The sequence below is a fragment of the Accipiter gentilis genome, chromosome W, assembly GCF_929443795.1.
Source record: "Accipiter gentilis chromosome W, bAccGen1.1, whole genome shotgun sequence".
NCBI classification, from domain to species: domain Eukaryota; kingdom Metazoa; phylum Chordata; class Aves; order Accipitriformes; family Accipitridae; genus Astur; species Astur gentilis.
This window is the reverse complement of record NC_064918.1, coordinates 6,684,471-6,710,270: the sequence shown is the minus strand read 5'-3', so window position 1 is coordinate 6,710,270 and position 25,800 is coordinate 6,684,471. Positions and strand designations below refer to the sequence as shown.

Here is a 25,800-nt window from a genome sequence, read left to right as displayed (position 1 = left end):
ACATCATGTAACATTGAAATTTCTCATGTTATTTGAACCTTCTGAGGTTTAACATTGCTAGCATTTATGTGCCACCCCAAATACTTCCAAGGTGCTGCCTTTTGCACCTTTTCAGGAGTGATTATTACTCCGCGATGGCTTAAGATGTCCTGCAATTGAGTTAAAATCTCATCCTGTGGCAAGTTACTGAGGTAACTGCTTTCTTACAGGCTCTGATGCCCAGGCCACATACACCTGACGCATCGTGGGGGAATTGCGCATTCATTGCGGTAACACGACCCAATGGTATCTCTTATAGGGTTCTGCCTTGTTAATCGATGGTACCGAAAAGGCGAACCGTTCAGCGCCATCTGGGTGCAATCTTTTAGATTTATAATTAACAAATCCCATTCTTCTGGAAGCATAACTGGAGATGGCAAACCTGGCTGCAGGGCTCCCATACTGTGCATCACCACATTCACAGCTCTGAGATCATGTAACAGTCTCCGCTTCCCACTTTTCTTGGGAATGGTAAATATTGATGTATTCCATGGACTAGTAGAAGGAACAATATGTACCGCTCTCAATTGGTCCTCAACTAACCCTTGTATTTTTAGTAGCATTTCAGAATTTAGCAGCTACTGATCAATCCAAACAGGCTCATCTGTTTTCCAGTTAATTTTCAGAATCGGCTACCCCTCAGTGACCGCTCCTAAAAAGGATGCGTCACTAACATTGCCTTCATTTGGCTCAATAAATCATGGCCTACGAGGCCAAACAATTCAGTTGGGGTAGTCATGACATACGGACACGTCGTAATGTGTTCACCATTGGGGAACACAAATGTAATCAGTAGCTGACTTACTAAGGTGGCTTGTGTGCCCCCTATCCCAGCAATATCAAAATTTGGATTGATCGATGGCCACGATGGAGGCCAAATGCATTGTGAAATAATCGTAACATCAGCTCCTGTATTGATTGTCATCGGTTTCTTGACGACAACTCCATTGGGCCCTTCCAATTGCACTACCTTTTCTGGTTTACCTCTTGTTGTGTCCATGGCAAAGTATACCTGCGGTTTCCCTGTGGAGCCGAATCCACTATCTCCATGTTGTACTTCACCTGGGTTCGGAACACACGACCTGAATGGAACTAATTGTGCTATTCTGGTACCTTTAGGAATAGAAACAGGAGGGATTAAAACATGAATCATAATTTTCACAGTCCCACAATAATCTGCATCAATAAGCCCTGGGAGCACCAGAATTCCTTCTAGAGCTGTTGAAGATTGCCCCATTAAAAATGCACTAAGTCCAAACCCCAATGGTCCCTTTATGTTGACTGCGGTTTCCACATCCACTCTGGAGCTTCCTGCGGTGGCGGATCTGGTGGTTGCGAGGCTGCCTGAGGGCTGGCAGCTCAAGCCCCTTGCATTCGTGTCGTCGCGCGAGGGGCCTTCGCAGTCGGTGTAAAGTTTCCCTTCTTCCTGTATTCTTGGTGGTATGGTTATCTTTCTTATACTTGTTGCAGCACTTACTGTTAACAGTACCTGTACATTTGCTCCTAATGTGTCCACGTTTGCCACAGTTAGAACACTTGACCAAGGGTGTCTTACTGGCCTTGTGTTTCTTTGTAGCTCCTTGGAGAGCTGTGGCAGCATAGGCTACTTTCTGTGAGTCCACTGATCGATCCGTGTATTCTATCATATCAACGATGTCTGCATTTTTCGGCAAATTACACAATGCTTTGCGTGTCTTTTCAGTAGCATTTTCAAAAGCGAGTATTTTGAACATGTTTTCTTTCATGCCCTCGTTCATGTCAGGGTGGTCATAAATTGTATTCTCCTGTTTCACCTGGGTAAAAGCATGGCTGTACATATTGTCTGGTACGGTAAGAAAAGCTTGATACGCCAAGATCTGTGATAGATGATGAACCTCAGTGACACATTGTAACTGAGCGTTCCCTGATGCGAAGGGTCCAGTACCCATCAGCATCTGCGTGGTTACTCCCCATAGGGGATCTGTTTGTTGTCGTGATGTTGCTTGTTCCCTATCACAGAGCTTCTCCCACTGCCAGAAAAACACTAACATTCGGGCGGGTGTCAAAATCAACTGTGCTAGCTGTTTAATATCTTGAGGTATCAGCGTATCAGCAGAAAAAATGAATTGCAGTATTTGGTGAGTTAACGCAGATTTGATTCCGTACTGACTCACAGCATTCCTTAATTTCACAATGACCTTCCAGTCAAACACCTCCCATTTTTTCTGTCCATTTGATGCAATAACTGGGAATGCTTAGAGCATAGTCCCTTCTATAATGGCATCTGTTATTACACCCCTCCAATGTCTCTGCCTTTCTTCTGCAGCGGCTATTACAGGCGGCTCCGCGTCTATCACGGGTGCGGTTGGTTTCCCCGTCTCTTTTCCCCATTTCCTTTAACAATTCTAACATCGTCTCTTTTTCTTCTATTATTAGAGTAGCCAAGTCCTTGTTTGCATTATTTGAATCAGGGTGTATGCTAGGTATAATTTGTTCATGTTGAACGGTGTTATCTGAGGGCTGGTTTTTCGTAGGCAGATTTTTACTCACTCCCTGATTCTGTAGGGTTTCCTTTAATCGTACGGTTAGGGAGGCTTGGGAACTGTTGGATGGCTGATTAATATCGGCAGTCCCAGGGAGTGGAGCAGAAGTCAAGGGCACGAGAATAGGCGAACAAGCTCCAAAAAGTCTCTCTCGCTGCATTATGTTTTTCTCCCCGCTTTTCCCTTTCGCTTGCGGTTGGAGAGAGCGAGCAGCAAAAGCAGACGCAGACGCTTTACGATCTGCTTTCATTTTTTACAGAGTTGTCTTAATCAATTTCCATAAAGTTGCAAGATCTTTAACTTCTTTAGACCCGTCACTAATTTCATCCCATAGGGAGGTTCCGATAGCTTTCCAGGTACTAAGCTCAAAAGCTGTACCCACACTAATTGAAAGGTTTCTGTCCTTGCTTCATTAGTTTTTTAGCTGATTTATCATCATCAGTTACTATATCCCATAATACGTCTCCTAATCTACGCCATTCACTCTCCTCAAATAATAAATCCGGATTCTTAAAGCATCCCTTAACGCGACCCAGCGCGACTAACCCCGAAATTTGCTTAATGCAGTTTACTCCCCGCTTTTCTAAAAAGCACTGTAATAATTTTAGGGCTACCTCTTGATCCATTGCCGGCCGGCTTCTCGATACCCCTGGGTGCTACCTTGATTAAGGCACCTCGGTTAAAAAGTCTTTGCAGCCTTTTTCCAGTAGCCCTCACTGACGGCGAACCCCTTTTGGACGGTCCAGGCACGAGGTTAACACACCAACCAAGACGATCAGCGTTCGGTTAATCTTTTGCCCCCCGGTCGCTGCTACCGGTGCTTCTCAGTGTCCGTCGCTCCAATTCCCCTTTCTTCGGTCCCCGTTCGGGCGCCATTTGTTGGAGCGGCGGAGGAATGCACATAAGTCGACCCAATATGAGTGATAGAAGTGATTCAACTTTATTTGCACGGATAGCTCATATTTATACAGTTTGCGATAATTATGCCTACTAGTCCTAATATGATTGGTACGTTGCTAATGTTTATTCATTACTAAAACACACCCACTTGTGGTTGGCAGCTACGCGTGTTCAGTAACTTTCTCATGAGAACTTCTTCAAAAGTTACTTGTGAAGTTATGCCAAGGTCACACCGTCCCTGTCTTTCTCCTGATAACAGCGAGACCAGCTGTTGTTTTTCTCCCAATATCAGTAAAGCCAGCTATTTTCAGCCAAGGCCTAGTCTTGTTGCTCAAACTGACATTCTTTCACACAGAACTCTGCTCGCACAACTTTTCCACAGGCCCATGTCCTTTTTCAGCAAGCAACTTCCCAACATGACTCTTATTGTACAGGTTGTAAAATTAGGAAAAATGGTTTGAAAGAAAGTGAGAAAGATGTTCAATTGCTGGTTGCACCTTCTAAAGCTAATGAATCTGAAAGCTCAGAGAAGGAAATTGCAAAAAGTGGATGGTGCAGATGGAATGACCATTTCACAATTGATATCAATTGCATATAAAGTTTATAATAATCAGGAGGAAGTGGAAGAAAAAGAAAAACAAAAGAACCAAAGCTACAGGCTTCCTTGTTAGCCGCTTTGGCAGAAGGAGAGGTAGAGGAAGAGGAAATTCACCAAGTGGATTTAGGGGCCAAGGAGGAGGCCGTGGAAATTTGAGGGGGAATCAGTGTGATACCCCTTTAGGACCTAATCAGTGTGCATATTGTAAGCAAGAGGGCCATTGGAGAAAGGAATGTCCATGCCTTTCAAATAGCCAAGAAAGAGGGACAGAGGAAGCCACTGGGGTCATGACTGAGATTGGGTTGGACTGAAGGGGACTGGAGGAATCTATTAAAGTTTCCCCAGCCGATCCTCTGGTTCCAGTGAAGCTGGGGAATGAAACAATAGATTTTTAAAATAGATGGTAGGGCAACACATTCCGTACTTGCAGACTGTAAGGGACCATTAAGTAAAATCAAAACTAGTGTAATTGGTGCCACCAGGAAAAGGACTCTAAAATAACTTTTGCAACCAATGGAGTGCAGAATTGGAAATACTGTAGTAACTCATTCCTTTCTCTATATGCCAGAGTGTCCCCTGCCGCTGTTGGGGTGAGATTTATTATGTAAATTGAATGCGTAAATAACTTTTTCTGAAAATTCTGTACACTTACATATTCCCCCAGAACATGATTGGAAGGCACAGATATGTTTGCTGAGTCAATGTGAGAACGATGAAGATGCAGATATTCCTGAAGAAATATTGAATGTAGTAATACCATTGGTATGGGCATTGGGAAAACCAGGAGGAGTAAAGAATAAAACTCCAATTAAAATTGAATTGAAACCTGGAGCTCAACTGTGGATGAACAGAGTCAACTCATTTTTGCTTTCGAATGGGAAAACCTGACTACTAGATGGAAAGCCCAATTATGTTGGACTGTACTGCCACAAGGATTTAAGAATAGCTCCATGTTATTTGGTAACGTATTGGCAAAAGAACTGGAACAACAGCAAAGTGACAATGAACATATAACTTTGTTACAGTATGTTGATGATTTATTAATTGGTTCAAATAATTATAGTGAGTGCCTTGAAGCTACAATTAGTTTACTGAATTACTTAGGACTTGCAGGATATTGTGTCTCCAAGGAAAAGACACAAATGGTAAAAGACAGAGTTCGATATTTGGGATTTGACACAATGCAGAGACAGAGGGAGTTAAGTGCAGAACGAAAAGAAGCAATTTGTAGAATTGCAGTACCCACCTCAAAGAAACAATTAAGAGGATTTTTGGGGCATGGCTGAATGGTGTTGACTGTGGATCCCTAATTTTGGACTGATTGCTAAACCATTATATGCTGCTATTAAAGGGCCAGAAGAGCTGTTGGAATGGACTGCAGAATGCCGAAAAAGGTTTGATGAAATCAAGAAAAAACTAATGGAAACTCCCGCATTAGGACTTCCAAATTTGGAGAAACCCTTTCGGAACAAAACAAATTACAGCATGATTGCTTGACAAAAATTGAACAAGTTTATTCTAGCAGACCAGATTTACAAGATACTACTCTTTCAGATTTTGATTTAGAATTATATACCAAAAATGCAAAGCCTTGCAGATATAGTGATAAAGAAATGTCCAGTATGTTGTGTGAATAATCCAAAAATTGAAAAGAAGACACCAGGAGGAAATATAAAACAAGGAATAATGTCTGGAGAGTGTTGGCAAATGGATTTCTCAGAGTTGCCTAGGTGTAATCAATATAAATATCTACTATTTTTAGTACATACCTTTTCTGGTTGGCCTGAAGCTTTCCCCTGTCACACCAATAAAGCTAGAGAAGTGGTTAAGGTAATGCTAAAAGAAATTATTCCAACATTTGGTATTCCAGAGGGAATATCTTCAGATAATGGATCTCATTTCATAGCAGAAGTAGTACAAGGAGTATCTAAATTTTTAAAGATAAAATGGGATCCATACTCCATGGAGACCTCAGTCCAGTGGTAAAGTAGAATGAATCAATCAGACTCTTAAAAGACAAATTTCAAAATTATGTCAGGAAGCCCACCTTAAATGGGTAGAGGCCCTACCTCTAGCCTTATTAAGGATTAGGATAACTCCAAGAATTAGAGAAAAAGTGAGTCCCTTTGAAATATTATATTGTATTGGTTTTGTGTGGCAAGGTTTTGGTGTGGGGGGGGGGTTACAGGGGTGGCTTCTGTAAGAAGCTGCTCGAAGTTCCCCTGAAGGACTGTGCTCCTGAAGGACTGCACACTGTGGAATGGACCCCTCCTGGAGCAGTTCGTGAAGAACTGCAGCTCGTGGGAATGGCCCATGTTGGAGGAGTTCGTGGAGGACTGTCTCCCGTGGGAGGGACCCCACGCTGGAGCAGGGGAAGAGTGTGATGAGCCCTCGCCCTGAGGAGGTGAAGCGGCAGAAAATAACGTGTGATGACCATAAACCCCATCCCTGTCCCCCTGTGCCACTGGGGGGGCTTGGTGGAGAAATCCGGGAGTGAAGTTGTGCCTGGGAAGAAGAGAGAGGTGGTGGGAAGGTGTTCTGAGATTTCGTTTTATTTCTCATTACCTTGCTCTGGTTGATTTGTAATAAATTGAGTTAATTTTCCCAAATTGAGTCTGTTTTGCCCGTGACGGTAATTAGTGAATGATCTCTCCTGTCCTTATCTCGACCCGCAAGCTTTTTGTTATATTTTTCTCTCCGCTGTCCAGCTGAGGATGGGGGAGTGATAGAATGGCTTTGGTGGGCACCTTGTGTTCAGCCAGGGTCAACCCATCTCAGTCTCTGGGCACCAAAAAGGAATGTGCTCGGTTGACCCTGATTGGATGCCAGGTACCCACCAAAGCCGCTCTATCAGTCCCCCTCCTCAGCTGGATGGGGGAGATAAAATATAACAAAAGGCTCGTGGGTCAAGATAAGGACAGCTTAATAAAGCGATAGCAAAGGTCGCGCGCGAAAGCAAAGAAAAAACAAATGATGTTATTCTCTACTTCCCATCAGCAGGCGATGTCTAGCCGCTTCTCGGGAAGCAGGGCTTCAGTACGCGTAGTGGTTGCTCCAGAAGACAAAATGCCCCCCACCTTCCGTCTCCCTTCACTTAGCTTTTATATCTGAGCTGACGTCATATGGTATGGAATGTCTGTTTGGTTAGTTTAGGTCAGCTGTCCTGGTTATGTCCCCTCCCAAGATCTTGCCCTGCCCCAGCCTGCCACTGAGGGGAGGGCAAAAATGTTGGAGAGACAGCCTTGATGCTGTGCCAGCACTGCTCAGCAGTAGCCAAAACACTGGTGTGCTATCAACACCTTTCTAGCTACTGATGCAGAGCACAGTGCTATGAGGGCTGCTATGGGGAGTATTAACTCCATCTCAGCCAGACCCAATACATATTATAGAAAACCTTATCCTGTTAACTGAATCACAACACAAGGGGATCAAATGCATGTTAAAGGACACAAAGGGTATTTAATCTGTCTTTTGCAGATTTTATCTTTTTTACATAGATATCTAAACCAGAGGACACTTACCATTGGATACCCCTGTTCACCCCTTTCATCCGGGAGACCTAGTCTACATATGGACTTGGAAGGACGAACCATTAAATGAAAAGTGGAAAGGACCATATACTGGGTTGTTAAGAACTTGCACCGCAGTAAAAGTAGAAGGAGTGGATTCTTGGATGCATTACATAAGATTTAATAAGGCACCACTCCTGGAGCAGAAAAAGTGAATATCGGCATCTACGGGAGAGTTGAAATTAAAGATCTCAAAGAAGAGTTAAAGGTTCCTTTTATATTCGGACAATTGCTGCTATTTTTTAGTTATAATTTTGCGAATTATATTTAGAACGTTGAAAAATTTTATGTTGAATTTGATTATAATAATTATAGCAGTGTGTTTAGTTTCACCAGTTGTTGAGAAAAACCATATCAGGTTTTGGAAGGGAAAATCCAAACATGATCAAATTGAAGATTATGATGATTATTGTCTGTATCATGTTTGGATGTTTAAAAATCCTTATTACTAGACAACTATCTCAATCATATATTAGTGGTGCAAAATGAAGATGAGACTTGTCAAATATTAGAACTTTGATAAATCTTAGAGGGGAATTGATATCGATAAAGCTTAACTTATTTCATTTCACCCTAACAGTACCTTGGCATTGTAAACCAGGATATTGTTGTCTAAGAACAAAACCCCAAACTGAATGATAGTCTGGTTTGTTAAAGGTCTGTGAAGGACTGCTTAGTGTTGCCAAATTTAAGTGAAACTAGAGGAAAGGTAATTCTGGCAGGGGGAGATCAAGACCACTGACTCAAGGACCACCCACTCAAGAAACCCAAACCCCGCCACACAAACCCAAAACACCCACCAACCCAAAAGGTTAAGGAAGTAAAAATCTCAAAAAACTGTAGCGGACATGCATAGTTATTTACATGATAGGTAAGGAATTTTAACCAATCATTTAATAGAGTAACAATGAATATGTATTGGCTGACTAACTTTTGTGTATAAATAACTGTCAGTTTTTACCGACTGTGTGCTGGTTTGTACCATGCACCTGTATCTGAGCATTTACGTAATAACAGAAAATACCTTGACTGTGTGTATATTGGGTGACACCCACTGGGTAATGGACCCAAGTTTTTGGGACAATAGCTCTGATCCCAATTTATCAGTAAAGGCAATATTTTCCCCTTTTGCCAAGTGTCTATGTGTGAATTTATAACCTTCCATGGAAACAAATAATTTAATTTCATTTAAATTTAATACTCGCCAATGAAGGGATTCTCCCCCCTTTCACCCTTGTACAAATATCTCTTTTTGGCATTGCACATTTGAGTTGCTTGTTGCCCCAAATTTGGAGAGAACCCAAAGGGTTCCATCTCTTCCCTGATGGCCTGAAGTATGGGCCCACCGAACCATAAATAGCTCATGCTTATGTTGCCAGTCCAGGTCAACCTGAGCCACTTCAATATTGGCAGACTGATCCACCTGCTGGTTGTTTCAATGTTCTTCAGTGGCCAGACCCTTGGGTACGAGTTGCGGAGGATCCACAGGGGAAATCACGCAGAGACCAATGTGATCAAGTGAAGTCCATTTACTACAACTTTTAGCACAGTTATATACCTTATGCGCTTGTGCACGCGCCTTATACAATACTCTAATTGGTACAATACCCCATTTCACGCGACGCTATCTTATCCTCTATTGGCTGTGCAAGCTTCTTCACGAGCTGTCCAGCAGTTACGTATCTCATTCTTCAGCATCCGGGAGTTGCTTGTCAGGCTCTTCTTATCTTCCTTTTCCCCAGCGTACAAGGACACAGCGTCCTAGTCTGCTCCAGCACTTTGTAAATTTATGCTTCGTTCTCACCTAATAGCTGGATTGCTCACATGCCCTCACCCAGCCAAGAAATCCTCAACAATTCACCTTTTTTGTTTTTGAGCAATCCAGGCTTGCTTAATAACTTGGGATGCCATTTTTTCTTAACAAGCTGAACAAGGTAAAATTATTACAATAGCTAAAATCACAATAACTACAACAATGCCCATAATTCTTTGAGCCAACCCGTTACCCCTAATGACCCAGACCATGAGGACTATGAGGAAGATGAACCATCCATACATTCTTGTGTCATCTTGCTCCACGAACTCAGCCCTGCAATCTGTAGGTGCCAGTTTTTCGTGGGCGTCCCCACAGAGGCAACGATGGCCTCACCGTACACCAGCCCGATGCTCTTCGGAAAATCCCGGTATTTATACATTTGCAGAGGAATGGGTTTTAGCACACATGGCCAGTGGGTGCCAAAAGCCCGCCTCGGTTGCAATCTATGACGCATGCGCTCGCTGGCCAGGCGCACTGCACGAGTCATAGCCATCTTGTCTATTGGTTCATGGGCTTTGTGATGCAGTTCCGATGCACGGAGAATCTTGACCTGTTATGTTAGCCAAGGTGACCTATGTATTAGTTTTCAGCTGAGGTAGTATTCATATTGCCACATCATCTATGATGATCCAGATGATGATGGTCGTGCAAATCGAACAGGAGTCCATTGTGGGCCTGTATCTGTGGGAACACAATCAACCTCGTTCCCAGGTTATTAATGGAAATAGACCTTACCCCTAATTTTGGCTTTAACTAACTTTTACATTTACCCCACTGTATTCCCGTAATCACGCTATGTTCAATCAAATTATGCTTAACACACTTTTTACCTAAAGCAAGTTCTATATACAATAAGGCACGCTGTTCTAAAAACCTCTCTGAAGGAGTCAATGTCCACTAGTCCTCTAAAGTGTAATACTCTATTAGTCAGAATCTGTCGGATCAGTGGCTCCAGCACCTGCCAGTGCCATGCCAGTAGCCATTGGGACAATTCCGGGTCCAGCATCAGTGCGAAGCCATGGCTTGACCCACTTAGCCGGGATCTCCCAGTAAGTTTTACTTCTGCTGATCCGCACCATTTCCCGGATTCTGGGTCCTTATACATTACCATGATTCCTGTACTTTGTTGCATCTTTCTGCCTGTAAAAGAACATGATGCACTACCATTGGTGGGTCTTTGTGATCACCTGTCAATCTAAGATAATTTAGCACAAATCAGTCTTTGGCCAATCGTTCCTCTGGGAGTAAGCCCTGAGTTCCCCCCTTTTGTTTTTGCAGCATGTTCTTTAGGGTCTGGTTGGCCCGTTCGACAATAGCCTGTCCTGTGGGAAGATGTGGAATACCGGTACCATAGTGACTTCCCCACCAATTACAAAATCGAGCAAATCGTGTAGAACCATAGGCTGGGCTGTTGTCCATCTTAATTTCTTTAGGCACACCCGGCACTGCAAAAGAAGTGTGAAGATGTCATTCAATATGTAAGGCCTTTTCTCCAGTTCGTGCCGTGGCCCATACGGCAGCAGGATAGGTATCAATACACACATGCACAGAACGCTTTGCACCAAACCACGTGACATGGGTGACATCCATTTGCCACGACTGCAATGGCAAAAGACCTCGTCGGTTAACCCCACAGCCCAAGCCCAGCCCCTCCTTTTGACAATCAGGGCATGCTTTAATGATACCTTGGGCATCAGTGAGTGGTAAGTCAAATTGCTTTGCTAACATCCTAGCGGGTTGGTGCAAGAACGCATGTGATTGCCGTGCTTTGTTGAAAACGATTCCCTGGAGGAGGCTCCCATGCTGCTGCAACCAATTGGTCAGCTCTGTCATTTCCCCTTTCTCATCTGCACATGTGCTCGTACCCAAGAGTTCTACCAGAGGGGCCATATCGTCATTAGTGATACCGCAAAGATTCCGCACTCACTGGATATCTCCCACAAGCTTCTGGACATCATGTAACATTGAAATTTCTCATGTTATTTGAACCTTCTGAGGTTTAACATTGCTAGCATTTATGTGCCACCCCAAATACTTCCAAGGTGCTGCCTTTTGCACCTTTTCAGGAGTGATTATTACTCCGCGATGGCTTAAGATGTCCTGCAATTGAGTTAAAATTTCATCCTGTGGCAAGTTCCTTCCCGCTATCAAAATGTCATCCATATAATGATAAATAATTGACTGAGGAAACTGCTTTCTTACAGGCTCTGATGCCCAGGCCACATACACCTGACACATCATGGGGGAATTGCGCATTCCTTGCGGTAACACGACCCAATGGTATCTCTTATAGGGATCTGCCTTGTTAATCGATGGTACCGAAAAGGCACACTGTTCAGCGTCATCTGGGTGCAAGGGAATGGTGAAAAAACAGTCTTTTAAATCTATAATTAGAAATCCCTTTCTTCAGGAAGCATAACTGGAGATGGCAAAGCTGGCTGCAGGGCTCCCATGCTGTGCATCACCGCATTCACAGCTCTGAGATCATGTAACAGTCTCCATTTCCCACTTTTCTTGGGAATGGTAAATATTGGTGTATTCCATGGACTAGTAGAAGGAACAATATGTACCGCTCTCAATTGGTCCTCAACTAACCCTTGTATTCTTAGCAGCCTGTCAGACTTTAGCGGCTACTGATCAATCCAAACAGGCTCATCTGTTTTCCAGCTAATTTTCAGGATTGGCTATCCCTCAGTGACCGCTCCTAAAAAGGATGGGTCACTAACATTGCCTTCATTTGGCTCAATAAATCACGGCCTATGAGGCCAAACAATTCAGTTGGGGTAGTCATGATATAGGGACGCATCGTAATGTGTTCACCATTGGGGAACACAAATGTAATCAGTAGCTGACTTACTAAGGTGGCTTGTGTGCCCCCTATCCCTGCAATACCAAAATTTGGATTGATCACTGGCCATGATGGAGGCCAAATGCGTCGTGAAATAATCGTAAAATCAGCTCCTGTATCGAATGTCATTGGTTTCTTGACGACAACTCCATCAGGCCCTTCCAATTGCACTACCTTTTCTGGTTTACATTTTTTGATGTCCATGGCTAGGTATACCTGCGGTTTCCCTGTGGAGCCGAATCCACCATCTCCATGTTGTACTTCACCTGGGTTTGGAACACACGATATAATATCCCAGAGTCAGGCTTTTAGGATTAAAGAAAATCTTGACATTAATCTTAGCATTTTAAACCGAGAAAAACAACTCCTCGGGATCATATATCAATGGGAGGGGAGTCACAAGGACTTGTTAATAATAGAATGGATCTTTTTAGCTCACCAGGCCCGAAAAACCATATTTTCTTGAATTGAAATTATTTCAGAATTAATTATAAAGGGGAGACATCGGATTATTGAGATTTGTGGGCAAGAACCACACACGATTGTCGTTCCTTTGACTCAAGGCTATTTACAATGGTGTCTACAGAATAGCCTAACTTTACAAATTGCTTTTGCAGATTTCAAAGGAAAGATAGACATTCATCTTCCTGCACACAAAATGTTTACCTTGCTACAGAATATACAACTAGAAGAAAAAGAATTGTGTGCAGAGTTACCTACTGATGGTCCTACAGTATTTACGGATGACAGTGGAAAAACAGGAAAGGCAGTAGTAGTTTGGAAAGAAGGTCAGGTATGGAAAAATCACATTGTCACATGTGAAGGCTCCCCCCAAGTGGTGGAACTTCAAGCTGTAATAGAAGTATTTAAAAAGGTGCAGGATGATGAGGTCAATATTATTGCTGATTCTTTATACGTGGTAGGTGTAGTAAAACGTTTGAGATGGGCTTATTTGAAAGAAATTGATAACATCACATTGAAAAATTTAAGATGTTGCTATTTCTGTTAAACCAACGGACAAAGTGTTACATAATGCATGTGCCAAGTCACACCAGGTTGCCTGGATGGATCACAGAAGGGAATAAAGGAGCTGATTTACTAGCTAATCCTGTATGGACTGGGCCACCCCCCAATAAACTTCTGCAGGCACATGGAGCTCATAGGTTTTTCCACCAACCAGCAAAAGTATTAGCCAAACAGTTTCAAATTTCTATAGCAGATGCCAAAGCCATCATTCAATCCTGTGCTGAGTGCCAGAAATTATCTGGGCATGGAGATGGTGCTGTAAATCCTAGGGGTCTGCAATCCTTGCAATTGTGGCAGACTGATGTGACTCATGTACCAGCTTTTGGAAAATTGTGTTATGTTCATGTTTCTGTTGATACATATTCCTTGATGGTATGGGCCACAGCACTTGCGGGCAAAACAAGTCGACATCTACAAATACACTTACGACAAGCATTTGCAGTAATGGGTGTCCCAGCCCAGATAAAAACAGATAACAGACCATGTTTTATAGCACAACGGACTCAGGAATTTTTTCAGCAATGGGGAGTTACTCATATTACCGGCATTCCTCATTCTCCCACAGGTCAAGCTATAATCGAACGTACTCATAAAGTATTAAAAGATTTTTTGGAAAAACAAAAAATGGGGGAATTAGGGGAACCTCCTTCAAATAGACTCATGAAAGCAATATATGTGATGAATTTTTTGACTCTGCGTGGAGAGTCAGTTGTTCCCCCTGTAGTTTGGCATTTTCAAACAATGAATAGTGGGATTCAAAATATTGATAATGGGTGGAAAGTCTGGGTTAAAAATATTGAGCGTCAGCAATGGGAGGGACCTTTTAAAGTAATAACGTGGGGCTGAGGTTATGCTTGTGTCATTACAGAAAATGGGCCAAAGTGGATTCCAACTAAATGGACAAAACCTTATGCTGAGATTGATATGGAACACACTGAATGTAGTAAGCAGCATGACAGTGACACCGGTGATTGATATGCCGTGGGACAGTAAGAATGTTTGGGTGTCACTAGCTAAAGCTATTAATCAAACCTCTTTTTGTGTGTCATTGGCATTACCTGAACAGTCTTTTATTCTTATGTATTTTATTAGGTATAATGTTGCTTTTACTGTGTTTAATTAATTATTTGTGTTCATAGATCTTTGCAAAGGGCAATACAGCAGGTGTTAATTGACGAGATACAAAAAGGGGGAGTAGGGAATCTCTCTCCACAACAAAAATTAGCTAAAGCTAAAATTAGAGGTAAGGTCATGGTCTTAGTTAAGAATCTAGAAACAGGGCAATGGGAAGGTCCATTTTCATTAATAACCTGGGGGCGAGATTATGCTTGTGTTTCCACAGATGCAGGCCCACAATGGACTCCCGCTCAATTTGTACGACCATCATCATCTGGAACATCCTACATGGTGCGGCAATATGAATACCACCTCAGCCAAAAACTAACGTGTGGGTCACCTTGGCCAACATGACAGGTCAAGATTCTCTGTGCATTGCAACCGCATCACAAAGCCCATGAACCAATAGACAGGATGGCTATGACTCGTGCAGCGTGCCTGGCCAGTGAGTGCATGCGTCATAGTCTCCCCATGATGCAACTGAGGCGGATTTTGGCACCCGCTGGCCACGTGTGCTGAAACCTGCTCCTCTGCAAGTGTATAAAAACCGGGATTTTCCGAAGAGCATTGGGCTGGTGTACGGCAAGGCTATTGTTGCCTCCGTGGGGACGCCCACGTAAAGCTGGCACCTCCCGATTGCTGGGCTAAGCTTGCGGAGCAAGATGGCACAAGAATGTACGGATGGTCCATCTTCCTCACAGTCCTCGGATGGACGTAGTCATGGATACCACCACAAACCAAAGAAAACATCTGGATAACTCTGGCTGACGTGATCGGACAAGATTGCTTATGCCTCAGTACAGTAACACCAAGCAATCCTTTTTTCACAGGTTTAATAGGGGGTCCCTGAATACAGATTGGTGTAGTATTATCTGATGTACTGTTAGATATAGATAGTATTAGACACTCAACCTTACAAAATAGAGCTGTTCTTAAATCATTAGTTAAGATAGTTTTGATTTATCTTCTAGTGGGTTTTTTTTGTATTTTGTGTGCCTTGTAGGTTGCAATGTGTTTAAAAATTAATTGATAGATCAAGTAAGTCTGTATTAATTGACAAAAAACAAAAAAGGGGGAATTGTGGACACATATTTAGCTAACGGTCACAAGAGCATTCCAGACGCTTTTAGAAGGCCTTGAACAGAATAAACAAGAAGACAAAAAAAGAAAGATGCCAATTAGAAGAACACAGGTGCACATTCCACAATAAAGGGAACTTGGCACAAAGAACCTCAATTCGGCAGTTTATCTTGACCAATTAGACTGAGAAAAGTTTTGCATGTTTTAGTTGGTATAACCAATTATGTCCTATGTTTATGTGCGTGTACAGAGTTAGTATAACCAATTATATCTTGTGTTTATGCGCTTGGACAGTGTCGATATAACCACTCACATTCTATGCTTGTGCGCGTGGACAGTGACTTTGCAGAATATGTGACTATAAGTATGTGTGTGTTTTAGCAATAAAGGGTCGTCTGCTTTCAAGATTTCAGGCGTCCGTCTACTTCAATCTCCTCACTTCTGTGCACATCCCTTGACCTTACTTTCTTTTATGGCAAAACCAGCCTTCAGAAGGATTTGGATTATTTTCTTCCCTTTCTCAAAGAATTCTTCTGCCGTGTTACCTCATATGATGATGTCATCAATGTATTGCAGGTGTTCTGGAGCTTCACCCTTTTCCAGTGCAGTCTGGATTAGTCCATGGCAAATGGTAGGGTGGAAACACAACCCCAGGGGCAATCGATTCCAAGTGTACTGGACGCCCCTCCAAGTGAAAGCAAATTGTGGATGGCACTCTGCTACCAGAGGGATTGAGGAAAACGCATTAGCAATGTCAGTTGTGGCATACCACTTGGCTGCCTTTGACTCTAGTTCGTATTGAAATTCTAGCATATCTGGAACGGCAGCACTCAGCAGTGGCGTAACTTCATTCAGGCTGCGATAGTCAACTGTTAATCTCCACTCCCCATTAGACTTCCGCACTGGCCATATGGGACTATTAAAGGGTGAGCGAGTTTTGCTGATCACTCCTTGGCTCTCCAGTTGGCGAATCACCTTGTGGATGGGAATCAGAGAGTCTAAGTTGGTGCGATATTTCCGCTTGTGCACCATTGTGGTAGCAGTTGGCACTACTTGTTCTTCAACCCCCAGTAACCTCAAAATCGAAGGGTCTTGAGAGAGACCAGGCAGGGTAGACAGCTGTTCAGTGCTGTTCAGTGTATAGTTAAATCTATAATTAGAAATCCCTTTCTTCAGGAAGCATAACTGGAGATGGCAAAGCTGGCTGCAGGGCTCCCATGCTGTGCATCACCGCATTCACAGCTCTGAGATCATGTAACAGTCTCCATTTCCCACTTTTCTTGGGAATGGTAAATATTGGTGTATTCCATGGACTAGTAGAAGGAACAATATGTACCGCTCTCAATTGGTCCTCAACTAACCCTTGTATTCTTAGCAGCCTGTCAGACTTTAGCGGCTACTGATCAATCCAAACAGGCTCATCTGTTTTCCAGCTAATTTTCAGGATTGGCTATCCCTCAGTGACCGCTCCTAAAAAGGATGGGTCACTAACATTGCCTTCATTTGGCTCAATAAATCACGGCCTATGAGGCCAAACAATTGAGTTGGGGTAGTCATGATACAGGGACGCATCGTAATGTGTTCACCATTGGGGAACACAAATGTAATCAGTAGCTGACTTACTAAGGTGGCTTGTGTGCCCCCTATCCCTGCAACGCTGTCGTGGTTTAACCCCAGCCAGCAACTAAGCACCATGCAGCCGCTCACTCACTCCCCCCCATCCAGTGGGATGGGGGAGAAAATCGGAAAAAAAGCAGTAAAACTCCTGGGTTGAGATAAGAACGGTTTAATAGAACAGAAAAGAAGAAACTAATAATGATAATGGTAACACTAATAAAATGACAACAGTAGTAATAAAAGGATTGGAATGTACAAATGATGCGCAGGGCAATTGCTCACCAGCCGCCGACCAACACCCAGCCAGACCCCGAGCGGCGATTCCCTGCCCCCCCCACTTCCCAGTTCCTAAACTAGATGGGACGTCACATGGTATGGAATACACCGTTGGCCAATTTGGGTCAGGTGCCCTGGCTGTGTCCTGTGCCAACTTCTTGTGCCCTGGCTGGGCATGAGAAGCTGAAAAATCCTTGACTATAGTCTAAACACTACTGAGCAACAACTGAAAACATCAGTGTTATCAACATTCTTCGCAAACTGAACTCAAAACATAGCACTGTACCAGCTACTAGGAAGACAGTAAACTCTATCCCAGCTGAAACCAGGACAAACGCCAAAATTTGGATTGATCACTGGCCATGATGGAGGCCAAATGCGTCGTGAAATAATCGTAAAATCAGCTCCTGTATCGAATGTCATTGGTTTCTTGACGACAACTCCATCAGGCCCTTCCAATTGCACTACCTTTTCTGGTTTACATTTTTTGATGTCCATGGCTAGGTATACCTGCGGTTTCCCTGTGGAGCCGAATCCACCATCTCCATGTTGTACTTCACCTGGGTTTGGAACACACGACCTGAATGGAACTAATTGTGCTATTCTGGTACCTTTAGGAATAGAAACAGGAGGGATTAAAACATGAATCATAATTTTCACAGTCCCACAAAAATCTGTATCAGTAAGCCCTGGGACTACCAAAATTCCTTTTAGAGCTGTTGAAGATCGTCCCATTAAAATACACTAAGCCCGAATCCCAATGGTCCCTTTATGTTGCTATCCACCAAGTGTACCCCTGCATCCATCAACGTAATGTCTACTGCGGTTTCCACATCCACTCTGGAGCTTCCTGCAGTGGTGGATCTGGTGGTTGCGAGGCTGCCTGAGGGCTGGCAGCCCAAACCCCTTGCATTCGTGTCATTGTGCGAGGGGCCTTCGTGGTCGGTGTAAAGTTTCCCTTCTTCCTGTATTCTTGGTGGTATGGTTATCTTTCTTACACTTGTTGCAGCACTTACTGTTAGCAGTAACTGTACATTTGCTCCTAATGTGACCATGTTTGCCACAGTTAAAACACTTGACCAAGGGTGTCTTACTGGCCTTATGCTTCTTTGTAGCTCCTTGTAGAGCTGTGGCAACATAGGCTACTTTCTGTGAGTCCACTGATCAATCCATGTATTCTATCATATCAACGACGTCTGCATTTTTCGGCAAATTACACAGTGCTTTGCGTGTCTTTTCAGTAGCATTTTCAAAAGCGAGTATTTTGAACATGTTTTCTTTCATGCCCTCGTTCATGTCAGGGTGGTCATAGATTGCCCTATGCAGTCTGTTAATAAAACTGTGCAAAAGGTTCGTTATACTCCTGTTTCACCTGGGTAAAAGCATGGCTGCGCATATTGTCTGGTATGGTAAGAAAAGCTTGATACGCCAAGATCTGTGATAGATGATGAACCTCAGTGACACATTGTAACTGAGCGTTCCCTGATGCGAAGGGTCCCGTACCCATCAGCATCTGCGTGGTTACTCCCCATAAGGGATCTGTTTGTTGTCGTGGTGTTGCTTGTTCCCTATCACAGAACGTCTCCCACTGCTGGAAAAACACTAACATTTTTGCGGGTGTCAAAACCAACTGTGCTAGCTGTTTAATATCTTGAGGTATTAGTGTATCAGCAGAAAAAATGAATTGCAGAATTTGGTGAGTTAACGCAGATTTGATTCCGTACTGATTCACAGCATTCTTTAATTTCTCAATGACCTTCCAGTCAAATGCTTCCCGTTTTTTCTGTCCATTTGGTGCAATAACTGGGAATGCTTGGAGCATAGTCCCTTCTATAATGGCATCTTTTATTACTCCCCTCCAATGTCTCTGCCTTTCTTCTGCAGCAGCTGTTACAAGCGGCTCCGCGTCTATCGCGGGCGCAGTTGGATTCACCGTCTCTGGTCCCGAGAGGCGGGATGGATTAACGGGCGGTGGCGGGGGCGCGGATGGTTCTGCCCGGGGGCCAGCCGCGGCCGCGCCTGGCGGCGGCCACTCCAGAGCCGGCTGACACGCGCCGCTGCAAGTGGGCGGAGGGGGGGGCGGAAAGGGAGGGGAGGAGGGAGGGGGCGGGAAGGGAGGGGAGGAGGGAGGGGGCGGGGAGAAGGGGGTGGGAGGGGGCAGGGGAGGGGGCGGGAGGGGAGGGGCCGAGGGACGTGCCCGACGGGGTGGCGAGAAGAGGGGGAGAGGGAGCGGGACTGGTATACGGCCAGAATCTTCATTCTCTTGCCTTCTCGGTTCACCCTTTGGGGAGGATGAACGTTTCTCCCTCACTTCTGGTTCTCCCGACTGTACTGTCATTTTTTGTAATTGGTTCACCACCTCCCTTAGGAGCTCTTCCGACCGTACTGTCAGTTTTTGTAATTGGTTCACCACCTCCCTTAGCTCTTCCATCGCACTACCCGATGGAGATGGTTCCCTCTCCCCCGCAATCTGTTTATCCACATTAGTCACCCCCGAGTCTATCGGCTTCGGATCTGTCGGGCGACAATTGGCCCCCTCTAATTACCCTGTTTCTTGTGGAGTAACTGACGGGGGAATTTTTTCGGCGCCAACAGCCTGGCTGGGTATAGGCAAAGGCTGCGTCTGTGCAGGCGTCTTAGCGTTAACGGAAATGGATGTTAGGGGAGGTGGAGATAGTTCAGTGCGGTAGGCTGACGCGGCAGCCGTGGAGGCAGCAGAGGGGGTCACCGACGCAGGCAGCGGCGGCTACCTCCCGGTCCGCCCTCATTGTCTCCAGCATGTCTCGAATTACTTTCCCGAGCGCTGCATATTTTTTCATCTCCTTTACCTTACCCCCCTTGCAGTTAGTAGCGTCCCACAGCGCCTCGCCTATATTATCCCAGGTCGCTTCTTCAAATTCAACATTTACATTCAGGATAAGTTCTTTCTCCCAGGCCCATAAAAGTAACCCCTTTAACACAGAATTATCGAATTTCAGTCCTCTCTCAGAGAGAAAATAACGAAGGAGCTTTAGGACTGCTTCCTGCCTTTTGTCCAACCCCATCTACTTCTCCAACCGCTCACCTAATCAGGGCGAGATTCAAGCTTCTGCGCATCTCCTCGTTTTCCCAGCTCAGGGCGAGATTCAAACTTACGCACGTCCCAGCTTAGCTGAAGCTCATGTCATCCTGCTGGGGCAGCAGGAACACTCTCAGCCGGCTCCTCCGCTTGCTCGTCAGTTCAGCTGCACCAGAAATTCTCATAGAGACGATAAAGTGCTGATCTGAGAGTCCCTGTTCGGATGCCAAATGTTGCGGAGGATCCACAGGGGAAATCACACACAGACCAATGTGATCAAGTGAAGTCCATTTACTACAACTTTTAGCACAGTTATATACCTTATGCGCTTGTGCACGCGCCTTATACAATACTCTAATTGGTACAATACCCCGATTCACGCAACACTATCTTATCCTCTATTGGCTGTGCAAGCTTCTTCACGAGCTGTCCAGCAGTTACGTATCTCATTCTTCGGCATCCGGGATTTGTTTGTCAGGCTCTTCTTATCTTCCTTTTCCCCAGCATACAAGGGCACAGCGTCCTTGTCTGCTCCAGCACTTTGTAAACTTATGCTTCATTCCCACCTAATGGCTGGATTGCTCACATGCCCTCGCCCAGCCAAGAAATCCTCAACAGGTACGTGAGCATCTACATGATGTACTTTTACAACCAGATTCTCTAGCCGAACAGCAGTATCTTGCCACAGTGTGGCAGCCCAAATGGGTTTACCTCTGCGCTGCCAGTTGCTCTGCTTCCATTCCTGTAACCACCCCCACAGGGCATTTGCCACCATCCATGAGTCAGTATAGAGATAGAGCACTGGCCACTTCTCTCTTTCAGCAATATCTAACGCTAGCTGGATGGCTTTCACCTCTGCAAACTAACTCAATTCACCTTCTCCTTCAGCAGTTTCTGCAACTTATCGTGTAGGATTCCATACAGCAGCTTTCCACCTCCGATGCTTTCCCAAAATGCGACAGGACCCATCAGTGAACAGGGCATATTGCCTTTCATTTTCTGGCAGTTTATTATACAGTGGGGCCTCTTCAGCACTTGTGACCTCCTCCTCTGGCGACATTCCGAAATCCTTGCCTTCTGGCCAGTCCATGATCACTTCCACAATTCCTGGGCGACTGCGGTTTCCTATGCGAGCCCGTTGTGTGATCAGTGTGACCGACTTACTCCACGTGGCATCAGTCGTGTGATGTGTAGGGGGGACCCTCCCTTTGAAAATCCAGCCCAGTACTGGCAGTCAAGGTGCTAAGACAAGCTGTGTCTCAGTGCTAACCACTTCTGAGGCAGCTTGAACTCCTTTATATGCTGCCAATATCTCTTTTTCAGTTGGAGTATAGCGAGCCTCGGATCCTTGATATCCTCGACTCCAAAACCCCAGGGGTTGGCCTCGGGTCTCCCCAGGTGCTTTCTGCCAGAGGCTCCAGGTAGGGCCATTCTCTCCGGCTGCAGTGTAGAGCATATTTTTAACATCTTGCCCTGTCCAGACTGGCCCAAGAGCTACTGCATGAGCAATCTCCCATTTAATTTGTTCGAAGGCTAGTTGTTGCTCAGGGCCGCATTTAAAATTATTCTTCTTCCAGGTCACTTGATAGAGAGGGCTTACAATCAAACTGTAATTTGGAATATGCATTCTCCAAAACCCCACGACACCTAAGAAGGCCTGTGTGTCCTTTTTATTAGTTGGGGGAGACATAGCTGCTATATTGTTAATCACGTCCATTGGGGATCTGATGACGTCTATCTTGCCATTTTATTCCCAAAAACTGGATCTCCTGCGCAGGTCCCTTGACCTTACTTTCTTTTATGGCAAAACTGGCTTTCAGAAGGATTTGGATTCTTTTCTTCCCTTTCTCAAAGACTTCTTCTGCCGTGTTGCCCCATACAATGATGTCATCAATGTATTGCGGGTGTTCCAGAGCTTCACCTTTTTCCAGTGCAGTCTGGATTAGTCCATGGCAAATGGTGGGGCTGTGTTTCCACCCCTGGAGCAATCGATTCCAAGTGTACTGGATGCCCCTCCAAGTGAAAGCAAATTGTGGACAGCACTCTGCTGCAAGTGGGATTGAGAAAAACACATTAGCAATGTCAGTTGTGGCATACCACTTAGCCGGTTTTGACTCTAGCTCGTAATGAAGTTCTAGCATATCTGGAACAGCAGCACTCAGCGGTGGCGTAACTTCATTCAGGCCGCGATAGTCAACTGTTAATCTCCACTCCCCATTAGACTTTCGCACGGGCCATATGGGACTATTAAAGGGTGAGCGAGTTTTGCTGATCACTCCTTGGCTCTCTAGTTGGTGATTCAACTTGTGGATGGGAATCAGAGAGTCTAAGTTGGTGCGATATTGCCACCGGTGCACCGTCATGGTAGCATGGGTGTTTCTGCCATTCATTTCCAGTTAGGCTTACTTCAACCTCCAATACAGTTAACTCTTGGGATCCCCCTGTCACACCAGAAATACAGATGGGTTCTGCCCCTTTATAACTTAATGGCATTGGAGTACACTGTGCACTGGTGTCTACTAGAACCTTATACTCCTGTGGGTCTAACATGCCAGGCCATCGAATCCACACAGTCCAATAGACCCGGTTATCCCTTTCCTCCACCTGGCTGGAGGCAGGGCCCCTCTAATTCTGGTCAGAGTATCCAGTACTCACTTCTCGTAAAATTGGCTCAGAATTCCCTTCAAGAGGATCAGAAATAAGATCAGCCCTTCTACTCTGTTTGGAAACTGGAGCAGCATTTTTCCTGGTAGAATCCCCTTTTGTGGTGGTTTTTTCTCGCATCTCATGTTCCCATGCATATAGGACCGAGGTAGGTTTTCCGTCCCATTTCCTCATGTCCTCTCCATGATCACATAGGTAAATCCACAGGGCACCTCGTGGTGTGTACCTTCTATATTCTCCCTCTTGGGCAGAGGAACACTCACTTAATATCTGAGACATTGGTCCTTACAGGTGGGGACTAGGACATATCTTTGATTTGCTGGACATCCTGGACAGCTTCTCTATGGCCGAATTGCAGGCTTGTAGGGAGGAGGAGAGATTTTCTTCGTATTGATGGAGTTGGCGAGCCACTTCCTCCACTGTCGGTGCCTCTTCATCTTTCCAGGTCATTATTGCCAGTGAGTTGGCATTGGATGATGGTGCACTCCGTACAAGCTTCCGCCACATGGGTCGTGTGCATTGGATGTCGTCTGGATCTTTGGGTAATTGTGGGTTGTCCAGGTCATAATGAATCATCTCTAGCATGGATAATTCCCTCAGATATTGGATACCTTTTTCCATGGTGGTCCACTTTCTTGACTAACATATAACATCTTCCTTAAAGGGGTACCTTTCCTTCACATTTGACAGGAGTCGCCTCCAGAGGCTGATGGCTTGTGTCCCTTTTCCAATTGCCTTGTCAATGCCACCTTCCCTGGCAAGCGACTCCAGCTGCTTGGCTTCCCTACCTTCTAATTCCAAGCTATTAGTTCCATTGTCCCAGCATTGAAGTAGTCAGGTGATAATGTGCTCACCTATACAGTGGACGAAATATTTTCACATATCCTGCAGCTCACTCAAGGATAGGGATCAGGTGGTTATTACCTCTGGTTCTGCCTCTTCCCCTTGTTCGTGTGATGACCCTGGTTCATCTTCATCCTTCGCTAATGTCCTGGTTTCAGCTGGGATAGAGTTTACTGTCTTCCTAGTAGCTGGTACAGTGCTATGTTTTGAGTTCAGTTTGCGAAGAATGTTGATAACACTGATGTTTTCAGTTGTTGCTCAGTAGTGTTTAGACTATAGTCAAGGATTTTTCAGCTTCTCATGCCCAGCCAGGGCACAAGAAGTTGGCACAGGACACAGCCAGGGCACCTGACCCAAATTGGCCAACGGTGTATTCCATACCATGTGACGTCCCATCTAGTTTAGGAACTGGGAAGTGGGGGGGGCAGGGAATCGCCGCTCGGGGTCTGGCTGGGTGTTGGTCGGCGGCTGGTGAGCAATTGCCCTGCGCATCATTTGTACATTCCAATCCTTTTATTACTACTGTTGTCATTTTATTAGTGTTATCATTATCATTATTAGTTTCTTCTCTTCTGTTCTATTAAACCGTTCTTATCTCAACCCAGGAGTTTTACTTCTTTTTTTCCGATTTCCTCCCCCATCCCACTGGATGAGGGGGGAGTGAGTGAGCGGCTGCGTGGTGCTTAGTTGCTGGCTGGGGTTAAACCACGACAGTCCATTTTGGCACCCAACGTGGGGCATGAAGGGTTGAGATAACGACAAACCTGACCAGAGCTTGTTAAAACAAATTTGTTCTAAGCGTTCATTATGTTGATTTATGTGTTCTTAGAGTTGTTGCTCTGGATTTTAAAGCTCTGTTATGTATCACCTCGTTTGCTGTATGTAGTTCCTCTTCTGCTGCTTATCATCCATGGGAGGTGGATTAAGGTTTTCCCTTTGATGTATGGTATAACACTGGTTTATGGTATGATAAAGTCATCAGCTATGGGATTAATCCGGTATTTGCACTTAGCATTGTCACCTTTATACTGCGGGAGTCATCTGTGGGAAACTATTAATAATTATACCATTTACCTTTCCTCCATGGAAAACCAGTCTATGGGTGGGGTACCTTTCTTCCCCTCCCCTTTCTTCTTCAGTCCCGTTACAATGGTGTTTGAGAATTTTGAAAAATTTGAATACTCCTGGGGTGTTGGGACTAGCATGGTCCTAGCCCTACTGCTAGGAATTAGCATACTTCTGAATGTGGTTCAGCTCTCGTTTAAGGTTAAACAGCTATTTAAGAAGATCACCCAGAGATCTGCCCCAAGGCTGGATAATTATGAGTGGCAGTGTGTGTGGGGTAGTATGGGCAAGTACCTAGAAAAGTAGGCACCTCCAATGTTTTCGAAATCCACCCCTGAACAAGTGCAGGATCCAGAAGAACTAGTAAAATATTTGGAAAAGGTATGCTGTCACCCCGGCAGCTCCAGAGAGATACAAATCACTGCAACGTGCTGGGGCCTGGCCCATGCCTATTGAGCCCTGTTCAACACCACTCAGTACCCTCAAGGGGAAGAGAAGGTCTCTAGACCTAACAAGAAAACAATGAGCACCGCGGCCACCCTAACCTCGGCAACAGGTGCTGCGGCCCCTCCAGGCCCAGCAAGGAGCATTGCAGTCACCCAGACTTTGGTGACAGGCACCGTGACCCCTCCAGCCCCGGCAACGAGAACTCGGGCTACCCAAACCTCAACAACAAGCACTGCAGCCCCTCCAGCCCCGGCAATGAGCACAGCAGCTACCCAAACCTTGGCAACGGGCACTGCGGTGCCTCCAACCCCAGCAA

General features: G+C 44.9%; 1 protein-coding gene across 1 annotated transcript; it reads right to left on the bottom strand.

The window, feature by feature from the left end:
- Positions 1–929: 929 nt before the first annotated feature.
- On the bottom strand, positions 930–19,008 carry LOC126035376 (uncharacterized). Its single transcript, XM_049793915.1, has 2 exons — positions 18,780–19,008; positions 930–1,832 (listed from the first exon to the last, which is right to left on the bottom strand). The coding sequence occupies exons 1-2, from the start codon at positions 18,918–18,920 to the stop codon at positions 1,287–1,289; spliced, it is 687 nt and encodes a 228-aa protein (XP_049649872.1). The 5' UTR covers positions 18,921–19,008; the 3' UTR covers positions 930–1,286.
- Between the last annotated feature and the right edge of the window lie 6,792 nt (positions 19,009–25,800).